The sequence below is a fragment of the Miniopterus natalensis genome, chromosome 1 (assembly GCF_054644295.1).
Source record: "Miniopterus natalensis isolate mMinNat1 chromosome 1, mMinNat1.hap1, whole genome shotgun sequence".
NCBI classification, from domain to species: Eukaryota; Metazoa; Chordata; class Mammalia; order Chiroptera; family Miniopteridae; genus Miniopterus; species Miniopterus natalensis.
Window position 1 is genome coordinate 118077178 of NC_142081.1, and position 12147 is coordinate 118089324.

The 12147-nt window shown below is 36.2% G+C and overlaps 1 protein-coding gene across 1 annotated transcript in view; it reads right to left on the reverse strand.

Annotated features, from left to right (window-relative positions):
- The window catches only part of ST8SIA6 (ST8 alpha-N-acetyl-neuraminide alpha-2,8-sialyltransferase 6), a 115809-nt gene that overhangs the window by 42218 nt on the left and 61444 nt on the right, over window positions 1-12147 (reverse strand). Inside the window, exon 4 of the mRNA XM_016217415.2 lies at window positions 3769-3855. Within this exon, the coding sequence (XP_016072901.2) occupies window positions 3769-3855 (87 nt within the window). The remainder of the gene's footprint in view (window positions 1-3768; window positions 3856-12147) is intronic.

Here is a 12147-nt window from a genome sequence, read left to right on the forward strand (position 1 = left end):
ATCACCAGAGCCCTGGGTATCATGAGGAGCACCCCTACTGACCTACAAGTATCCCCTTTATTCCAGGCACACTCTAGTATAAGTTCACTGCTTTAGTGAAGCTATCCTGAAACATTCATGTTTATTCCTGGTCCCATCACTCCCATATTGCTCTCTCCCTTCCTTTCTACCCATCCTCAGAGTTACAGCATGAGTCCTGCCCCTTTCCAAAAAACATTCCAAGAAATCATATCCCACGGTGATCATGCATTAATATATTACGGTATTTGTATAATTCACTCATTTTGACACTAAATCATACATATTCATAATTGGAGTTTTTTTTGTCTCTCTAAACTACAATTTCTTTGAGATCAATAAGAAAAGCATGCATTTTTCTTATTTACTTTCATGCATCCATTCATTTAATATACATTCTCTAGGGTCTTACATTGCACCCTGCACGGTACCAGGCTGAAGGGGTCTCCTGTGCCAAAACAAGGTAAACCCGAAACAAAGATTTGTTGATAAATAAAATGCATCCCTTCTGCTAGTAAGTGGCATATTTATTTAAGGGAAATAATTCATAAGGGCTCTTATCTTTGCATCATGTGACCACAGAAATCCCATAATCTTCAAATAGCCCCTAGGTATCAGCTGCTGAGAGTTTCAGCAATTTGCAGATGGATTTAGAAAATAACCACTTGCTTCTACTTTTCAGAATTTAATGTAACTTTTGTGATTTCTACTAAAAGAATAGCATCCCTTTTTTAAGGCTCACATTTCACTTTTCTTCAGTTTGGTATAAAATGCTGAACATAAATAAAATGAAAAATAATTTAGCTACTTTACATCTATAATAATATGGGACATTTTATAAGTAAGCCAGAAACTTCCCAGATTTGGCCAGCTGTATTAGTAAAAATTTAGGAGAGTGGGCGGTTTATTATGATTTACTTGCACAGACTTCTGTTGAGGGTTTATATAATTTACTTTCCTAAAATGCCCATAAAAAGAACATTACAATAAAATAAATATTCAAGTAAATAAATAAATAAATATCACCATGACTGTTCTCTTGAATAACAATAAGCAATAAGTATTATAGTCCCAGATGTTTACTTGAATAGACCCTGAGGGAGAGACAGGCCACTGGGTGATCATCATGGTTACTGAGGCACTTTTTATACCGAGATGATACTAAATGGAAAATGGCCAGTCTGTCTGCATGCCATTCATCATCTATCCAGCTTCTATCCATCATAATTTGTAGCAGTGATTCTCGTGCAGTTTTGGATTTGAAGAGACTCCTGATTTTTATTTTAAATTAAAAAAAAAAAAAGGAAAGAAAGAAAGAAAAAGTCTTTAAAGAGAATTCTTTTTTTAATTGAGCCAGACATTATGTGTGAAAACCTGCAGAGGAAAAGCAGCCCCAGATGGCGGGCTCACTTCCCTCGGTTTCCCCTTCTTCCGGATCTTCTGTAAATTCTCCCTGCCTCGATTGTAGCACACCAGTGCCCTCCAGCAGGTGTTGAGTAGACTTTGTTTTGTTTGCATTGTTCTCAGAGGCTCGGCCTGCATCAATTTTAGAGCCAGACTTTGATTATTGGTGTCACTACTCACTTAGTTTTTCTAGCTAATTATCTTGGATTGATCCTCAATAACTCAATTCCTTAATATCTTCCTCTTCCTTTTTTGCCTGTTCTGCACATGTAGAAGGTATCTCAGAATTGGACTCCTTTGCCACTCTTCGACCCTGTGACCTTTTAGGTTGTAGTTGCCTGTGCAGTTTTCTATCTGGTCTCCTTGTCAGTCAGGTCTCTCAAATCTAGTTTGAGTAAGACTATATCTTATTCTGTTTGACCTGCTATAACAGAACACTACGACTGGGTGGCTTATAAACAAAATAAATTTAAATATTAATTTATTGATTTGAGAGAGAGAGAGAGAGAGGAAGGGTGGGGAGAGAGAGATACTGGTTTGTGTTTCACTTATTTATGCATTTATTGGTTGCTTTTTGTATGTGCCCTGACTGGGGATTGAACCCGCAACCTTGGTGCAACCTTGGCATATGAGGATGACCTGCTAACCAGCTAAGCTACCTGGCCAGGGCAACAATAGAAATTTATTTTTACAGTTCTGGAGGCTGGGAAGTCCAAGATCATGGAGCTGGCAGATTCGCTGTCTGGGGAGAACCCAGTTTCTGGCTCACAGACGTCTGTCTTCTTGCTGTGTTCTCACATGGTAGAAGGCTTGAGAGAGAGCAGTTAGGGGGGGTCTCTTTTATAAAGTCATTAATCCCATTTATGAAGGTTCTACTCTAATAAGCTAATCATCTCCCAAAGGCACCACCTCCAAATACTGTCACATTGGGGATTAGGTTTAAATTTATGACTTTTGAGGGGACACATTCAGAATACAGGGTGGGGCAAAATCACGTTTACAGTTGTTTATATGGAAAATAATACAATTAATAAATAACAATACAAGAGTAAACATTGTGTTTTGCATACTCACAACTGTAAACCTACTTTTGCCCCACCCTGTACAACAGACTATAGCATAAAACATCCTGGAAATGAAACAGTTAAACAGGAATCCCCTTTCTGGCCCCTCATCCAAGAAGTGACAGGAAAGATGCTACAGGAAGTCACAATATCCACATGTCTGCTCAGTGGAAGGAAGATATTTATTTTTAGCTTTGACCCAATCAGAAAGTTACTTTTTCACTCAATGGGAGCTGACCAGAACCCCTCTCAAAACAGCAGCAGAATCAAAGGCAGCTGGCCCAACAGCTCCAGCGTACACTGGCTGAAGGTGGGACAGGCGGAGCCCCAGCACCATGCGAACGAGAAGAGCTACCTTCCCACAGTAAAGAAAGCCAAGCAGCAGATACTTCTTAGAGAATCTTAAGGGAAAGCAAAATGTCCTTAATAAGATTTCTAAAAGATATGATGCTTAAACTTTGAAAATATGAACCAGTAAAAATAAAAATATATTTCTGGATTGTAATATAATAAAAAAAAACTTCGCACAAGACAAAACCTGTGTTGATGCACAGCAAAAAATCAGAATGTGGGCAAAGCAAAGCAGAGCAATATAGACCGAGCAAGTACAGAGGCCATGGCCTAGCTGCAGGTATTAGGGGGAACGGGTGCCAGATAATTATACATGCACACTCCATAGCATATTATTTTAACATAATTTATCTCTGTCTGGGTGGCCTCTAAGTTATCCAAGCACAGGATAGCTCTGTAATTGTCAATTGACAACCTGGTCTTGTCAGGTTGATGACTCTTCCTCAGGTTATTACCTAGAGAACTCACACTCCTGAATGTTGCTGGTATTAGAAAGGAAATAAGAAAAACTGTAAGAGAATGTACAGAAAAGAAGTTTTTGTTCTAAAGTGATGAGATTATGGATTTTTCCCCCTTTCTATGTTTCCCAAACATTCCTAATGCTTAGTACATTTTATTTACAAAATAAATAAACACCAAATATAAATGGTACAGAAAATAAGCAATATGCTATAAAACATAATAAAAAGCATAACAAAAACTTCCTTTTTAAAATTGGGAATTTTATAATTAATTCCAGTAACAAAATTACAAATGTCTGTATAAATGGTGAGGATGGAGCACCAGGTGCCTCAGGAGAGGGTCTCAGAATGAAATCATCCTGAACATCACTCGGCTCCTCCTACTCTTCTTTTTAACAGCATGTTGCTTGTCTTCCCTACACAGCAAATGTCCATTTTTCATCTCATATTAGTTATGAAGAAAACTTTACCTAAAATTCTTATATTCTTCTGCTCGTCGTTTCCATGAACAGTTCTGTATATGCATCACAGTCTCAAGAAAGTCATCCTCTGAATACCTAAGAGGCAAATGTTAACGAAGTTAGAAAATAAAGGTCTCACCTACTGTTAAACACATATATACATGATCTAAAGGACACTTTTAAAATATGCTCATTTTAATCCTCTAAGTCTTTTCTAAAATAAAAGAGAAATAAGTAAATATGTATCCATTTCAAAATTTCTAGGAACGTATAATTCACAAAGAATTGCTATGCTGATTTAAGAATGAGTAATTTACGCATATCATAAGTCACATCTAGTATTACAAACAAGGACAGCACACCAACCCACATTCGTAGCTTATGGCCATTTCATCTCAGCTTCAACTCATCGACAAATATATTTTTATAGATTTTTACCATAAATATATAGTTTATCTTTTTTTTTTCAGAGTCTAAGTTGATAGATTTACCTTGTGATATATAGATAAAATTTCTCCAAAATAATCATCTTAAATATTCATTCTGAACAGTACATTAAAAAAACAAACTGGGCTCAATTAAGAGAGATGTATATTGGCATAAAAATCTATAGGCACAGTGGTACAGTTTGGCAGGATCCCAGTCCCCAGTAGATTTCCTTCTACCTGAAATTCCATCATTAACTATTAATTCCTTTAATCACAGAACAGCTTTTAGTCTTTAAGGGTTATCATTTAAAATGCAAATATCCTTTTGGGTGAAAAATCCCTTAAATTTTCTTGGAACTAATATCTTAGTCATTAGTTGCCAGCTATTTGAGAACAAGGGTCTGCAACAAGAAGATAGAGTATATGTTGGTGAGTGGGTGGGGAAGGAAGAAGACGGTAAAGAATCTTGTTGGGAAAATCACTCCCCCCTCAGTCCCCATACAGCAAAATTCAGCTCCTCCGAAGTTATCTCAGAAAGGAGGTATTTGTTATAGATGGGGATGGCAGTCCACCAACCAACTCCTTTGCCCCTGAAATTTATCTACCTTTTGGGTTTCTCTCTCTTTTCAAGGTTAATAAAAAATATTTTCCCTTGTTTCTCATTGACCCAGCTAAGAATAGCTAAAAAATCTTTAAAAAATTAGCTAAATATGAAAAAAGAAGCAAAGCAAATAACTACCATACAAAAAATTAAAAATAGTTTTACCTGTGCCCTGGCTGGATGGCTCAATTGTTTGGAGTGTCGTCCCATATACCAAAAGGTTGTGGGTTCAATTCCCAGTTGGGGCAAGTACAGGAGGCAACCAATCCACGTTTCTCTTTCACGTTGATATTTTTCTCTCTCTCTAAAAATCAGCATAAAAACATATCTTTGGGTGAGGATTAAAATAATAATTTTACTTGCACATAAGCTTCCAACCTTAACAGATTTAGTAATTGCCCATGGGCTCTAACACTGGTCCTAGTACACCAAGTATCTTGAAAAATATATACAGTAGCCTGAAATCTTTGTCTAAGTGTGACTCTTCCCAGCTGGAGCAAAGACTGCTGGTCTGTACATAGTGGTAGACTCCCAGAAACCCTGTGCAAGACAGACTGAATGAAAAATTTACAGAGAATCATTCAGTTGTGAAACAACTTCATGTAGCCTAATATATGTGAAATGATAGTGCTAGCAAGAAAGAACAGGCAAAAAAATTTTCTGAAAAAATTATGCTGGAAAAATTTTCCAAATCTAAGGAAAACTATAAACCCACAGATTCAAGAAGCTCAACAAACCTAAAGTGCGCGTGCACACACACACACACACACACACACACAAAACAAACAGGTGGAAAAATACACCAAATACACATAATAAAATTTCTTTAAACCAGTGATGAAGAGAAAATCTTAAAAGTAGTTAGAGAGAAAAGACACATTATATACATAGAAAGAAAGATAAAAATTACAGCAGACTTCTTAAGAGAAACAAAGCAGTAGAAGGGAGTGAAACAGTATCATTAAAATACAGAACATGATTTGGGGAAACTGTCAACCAAGAATTTTATACTCAGCAAACCTTACAAAAAATGAAGGTAAAATATGAACTTTTTCAGATATATGAAGCCTGAAGTAATTCATATCAGCAAACTTGCAGTATAAGGAATGCTAAAGGAAGTCCTTCAGGCAGAAGAAAAATAAAACCATATTGAAAACTGGATTGACACAAAGTAATGAAGAACACTGGGAATATGTAAATATATACAAAATACTTTTTCTTATTTCCTAGGTCACTTTAATAGATAATCTGCTGTTCAAAGTAAATATAACAATAATATATTGGGGAGTTTATAACATATATATAAAAAAATGCCTAACAACTCTAGGATAAAGGCCAGAAAAGGGGTGGGATGGTGAGCAGGAGAATAGAAGTTGTATACATCACTTGAAAGTGGAGGGTGAGAAGAACAAAATGTATAGTGTTCACCTAAAGCAATCCGTAAAAAAAACCAAAACCATAAAAAGGTTAAAATGTAATTATAAAATTAAGTCCAAAAAAAAAGCAGAAAAAGAGAGAAAGGGGGAAAAAAGCAGGCAAACAGAAAACAAAAATGGTAGATTTAAACCCAACCATATGAATAATCACATTAAATGTAAATAATTTAAACACAGCAATTAAAAGAGAATGTAAGATTGGGTTTTTAAAAAACAGGAACCAATCATATATCAAACACAAAAAATCCATTTCACAAAAAAAAAGACAGACCATACTGAGTTTGGCAAGCAGTGGAGTAACTGGAACTCTCATACACTACTGGTGGGAAAGTAAAATATACAACTACTTCAAAAGCCATTTGGTAGTTTCTTCAAAACGTAAACATATACTTACCATGTAAGCCAGCTATTCCACTCCAGAGTCTTTATTGAAGAGAAATGAAACCTATATTCACACAAACACTTATACACTAACGTTCACAGCAGCTTTATTTGTAACAGCCCCAAACTGAAAATAATCTAAATGTCCATTCAGCAGTGAATGGATAGACAGATTGTGTATAAATACTATGAAATATTGTTACTTTTACTTGGTGATTAAAAGGAATGAATTATTGATACCTACAAAGACAAAAATCAATCTCACAGTAATTATGCTGGATGAAAAAAAGCCAGACCAAAAAAAAGAGTACCCAATGTAGATTCCATTCCAGAAAATGAAAACTAGTCTACAGTGACAGAAAGTTTATCAGAAGTTACCTGGAAACGAAGGCTGGTATGCAGTGGTAGGGGGGAATGGAGAAAAGAGTATGAGAAACCTTTGTGAGTGGTAGGTATGTTCAAATTTGATTGGAGTGTTGTGTATACATATGCCAAGACTCTTCACACTGTACATTTCAGTTATAGTTTGTTGTACATCATTTATACTTCAAAAAAGCTTTCAAATGTTTCTATTGGGCTAAAAATTATATTTTCCATTGTGATATAACTAAGATAATAAGAAATATATATCAGTCATTGTTAAGGGTCAAATATCTAAAATTCAAAATTATAGTTACAATGAACCTACAGTATATTTAAATGAGTATGCTTTTTAAAAAATGTATTTTGCAATTACAGTTGACATACAATATTATATTAATTTCAGGTGAACAACATAGTGATTAAATACTTATATACCTTACAAAGTGATCACCCCAATAAGCCTAGTATCCATCTGACACCTTACATAGTTATTACCATGTTATTGACTATATTTCCTACTCTTTACTTTACATCCCATAATTATTTTAATTGGCAATTTGCACTTCTTAGTCCCTTCACCTTTTTCATGAATGTGCTTTTTAAAGAGTTCCCTGGGTAGCCAATAAGCTGCTACTTCGTATGTGTTCTCTGTGACTTGGCCAATACTCCTATAATAGCCTTTCTCACATTGAATTTTATTTTGTATTTACATGTTGGCTTGTAGACTGTCTCTTTCCCTGCAGGATCCTCAAAGTCTAAGCATTTCTAGCCTAATACAATCCCCAGCTGATTGTTCTTGTTAAAACAGGAAATACATGTTGAAATATAAATATGAAATATAATGAGGTAAAAAAACTACACTGAATAAATTCAAAGCAACATTTACTTCTTCCATGGATTATGGCTTCTACTTAAGAACCTTCCCCAGTGCTGACTTTCACTCACTCTTTCTATTCACAACTGTAGTAAAGGCTCACCCTCCCTCCTTCAGTGAACCCGCTGAGAAGCTCCGTCTAGAGCTCAGTAGCTAGTCAGTCACTTCAGCCAGTCCATTAACTCAACTCATCCTTCCTACTTTCCCAGGTTCTTAGCATAAAATAAAAGGGGTGTGCATGTGTGTATATCCTGTTAAACTTTACCTTTTTTTTAAAAAAAAAAAGAGTAACCCATATGTTGACTGTCCATTTCGTATTTGAGCTCCCTCAATAGTGATCAAGGTGGAATTTGCTGGAGATTTCACACAGGAAATGGAGGAAGGAGATTATGTTGCTAGGTAACAGAGATTGCAACTTTTAAAAGCAAAAAATACAGTAATTCCCTATGTCATTATGGCCCACTCCTGGATTTGAGAGTAATCTCTTCTCTCAACCCTTTTTTTTTGGCACAGGATAAGTGTAGGGATCCTCTCCTTCCTCCCTCCATATTGAGCTCAAGTTAGCTCATAGGAGCTTGTGAGAGCTGCCTGTTAACTTTTCAAGAATGTTGTGAGCAGGGTGTTAAACTATTGGTAGCTTGAAATTTGCCAAGGTAGAAGTATTCATGCTACAAGAATCAGCGAATGTGACAAATCGGGGCTCCCTCCTCCCCAAGATAGTTGTTAAATGTGAACTAGGGTGGTGCTGCTCCTACACTTCGCTGCAATTGGGCAACCTGTTGGCCTGGCTCAAAATTTTTCACTCTTACCCCAGTCTGAGCCTTAGGGAGGCCTGCTGAGAAGGCCAGGTGAGAATTTGCTGCCACTGACTTATCAAGTGACACTGACTCAGTCTGGTTCTAAGCCTCAGTTAAACAAAACTACCATATTGGCTTCAAAGAGCAACTACTATTTCGGGAAATTAAAGGTGACTTTATTTCCACTGAGATTTTGAGCAAACGCTCTTAAGTATAGTATACTTCTACTTTGGCTTCCCTGAAAAGCAAGAGTTTGTGTCATTTTGAAATCACTCTTGCCTTTCTATCAAGCTTAGTCTAGAACATTCAAATTACCATCCACTGCCAACTAGAATAAAGGTGTATTGTAAAATACGGATGGTCTTTAAACATTCTGTTTTAATGATATATATCCCCCTATAAATTGTAGCGGGCTCTAATTTTACTTAATATTGAAAGATATCTATCATAATGTATCTAATTTTACTAGTAAGTTAGGTGCATCAAGGGGCTTATGACTTTATAGCCACTGATATTTAAAACCAAGCCATATATTACAGCAGACCTAGCTATTACAAAAGACAAGTTATTCCTGCCCATTTTACCTTCAGAAGACGGTGCTCAAGTTAGTTACTTCCTGAGGTTGCTGTGTTCAAAGAATCTTTTTAATGTTCAGTTTAAAAATAAAGCACTACCCTCTGATATAATAAAGGGAAGACTGAAGAAGAAATCGCAAAGGGACTTTTTTTCTACATATTTGCTCCTTTCTACTGAAAAATATATATCATCAACCAGTTATTTTAGAAAATTGAGATAGCCACAGTACCATCATGATTTGTAAGGTGGGGGCATGGTTGGAGTAGAAAACCATCTGAGAAGGAGAAATCACACGTGGGCTACAAGTGTGGACTAATTTGTGCGATAAATGTGTCTCTATAGAAATTTCCTGTTAAATAAAATGCTCTGAAATCACATCATACCATCTGTAAATTTACATTTATAGCTGGTTTTCAGTTACAAAGGATAGCCCCCACCCCACAATCTTGAGGGACAGCTATTCCTAAACAGAATAGCCCTGTTTTTATGGATGATAAAACTAAAAGTTCTGCGAAGACAAACAGCTTCTCAATATTGTATTATAAGTGGATGAGCTGAGAATTAAATTCATGTCTTTTGATTCACAGTCTGGCTCTCTTGCCAATATATCATGCTGCATCTCATCTATTTTCATAATGAAACTGAAAATTAATCTCATCACAAACATTTTCTGGTCCCAAGACATACAATAAATCATATTAAATAATGCAGCAAGTTACTTCTAAAAGAATAAATAATGTCTATTTAAATCATTATTAATAATACTCAAAATGAGATACAAATTATAAATAACATACTCTTTGGAGATGAAGACTCACATTCTGTGACTAGTTCTATCTCAATTAAGATATATATAGGGTTTTAAAACCAGAATATATGGTTAAGTTAATCATTAAATATTTATTGGGTACCTATTAGATGCCTAGAAGTTATCTTGAGGATATTAATTCATTAGTCCCATTTAAGCAGCTGACATACTGATTCAGTTTTCTATAACATCTCTTTATGGTAAAAGCCAATCTTTTTTATCTACTGAAATGGGTGGAAGTACCCCAATAATATTAAGTCAGTAGATTTCTAAGTAGTGTTCTGTGAGATCAAACAGTCTTTTGTAGCTAGTTTCTACAAAACCCCCAAAGAGCTTAGGTCTACATGAAAAGAAAGTCTTCAAATCAATACAGTGCTATAAGATTTTCAATCAATACAGCCAATCCTTTCCACTGGGCAATACTTCTGAAAGAAATGTTTGATGAGTGTATTATGGCTAACAAAGAGAGATATGCAGCAGGAAGGCTGAGTTGAACTATGAATAGTGCTGACAAACTGACATTTCATCTACTAAAGGTAGAAGAATTCAGTTTACAATGTATTCAGCTTTGCATGATATGGTAACTTCTAATTAGAATGCTGCAGTTATTCTCAATTGGCACAGAAGAAAGGAATCTCAAACTTGTATTCATTCCATACCTTTCAGTTTCCCTTCAACAAGTAAAGTATTCCAAAACTGCTTCAGGAGTTCACTCCTAAAGATGCCAATGTTTTTTTTTTCAGAGCCCCAGTAAAATCTCTAAATTGCCATGTTTGAAAAAATCAGATAATGATTTTTTTAAAAAAAGAACACATTCTCTGTCCTGCACAATTAACTTTTGGGGTTTTATATTAATTGTATGTTTAAGACATGTGCTACGAAATACTGTAAGCTGAGACTAACCTTAGACCAAGAGGGAATGGGGCATGCAGTTACAAAGGGGCGGGGTGGGGTAAAGGAAAGGCTACACATGTGGCGAAGCGCTGCAGGGCACAGCAGGCACGGAGTAGGCAAGCTCTTGCCGCCCTAAGTCCATAGGCTGCTCAGAGAAAGCCGTAGCTGTCGATGTAGGAGGCCGCTGGACAGGAATGGTATCCTTCAGTGGAGGATGCAGTCATTCCCAAAGCCAGCCCACAGACAGGAATCCAGGGGAATAAATACCCTAAACTTTGTCTCTTCCCATTTCCTATGCTCCTGCCAATGACTCCCACAGGCTGACCCTAACCCCAAGCCAAAGGTTAGAAGAGTCCAACCAAAGTAGCCCAAGGAGGTCAGCCTTCTACAGCTCGCAGCAAGAACAAAGAGGGTAGCGAGTAGATCTGAGAGGTTAAAAAGGAAAATATACCCAAATGGAAACCTATCCATGGTTTATACCTATCAGAATGATTTGGGGTAACTGAATTTACTCCAGTGGAATAGTTTTATATAATGGAAATCAAGAGTACCTCAGAGCAAAGAATATGATTTTAAGTATCTCCTTTGCAAGTATCGACGACATGCAAATACATCACCAGGAGAGAAAGAATGAATAAATGCAGAAGGAAGCTGCTCTTTAAGGTTTTCATATTTCCTCTCCAACACAATCACCACGAGTTCTGAAGATGAAAAAGTGATGACCCACTTTTCAAGTTTATAGACCTATATCTCCAGACATAAGAGGATATCTAGAGATGAAAATACTAACAATTCAGAGATCTTATACTGCCAGTTTTTAGAACTAGGATCCTATATATTGGAAGAAATCTGAAAGAACCAATAAATTTAGGGTTTCTCCATTTCTTAAAGAATAATATTTTATAGTTAGAGTGAGTGCATGGAGAGTACACCTGGTAAGATTTCTAAGCGAAAAATCAGTGGCCTTTCAAATTCTTCTGATTCACATAAGCAGAGGTGTTTTCTCCCTCTGACTACTACCTATCTCTTTAGCAGATATCTTTTTGTTTTCATGTATTTACTCAATAAATACTTACTGGGCATCTGCTATGCGTGAGGTACTGTGCTAGTGACCAATTGCACACTAATGAACAAAATATATATTTAAAAAAACCTCCACATTCTCATAAAATCTGTACTGTATTAAGGGATGAGCGACAAAAACCAAAATGTATGGGCTGAACTGTGTCA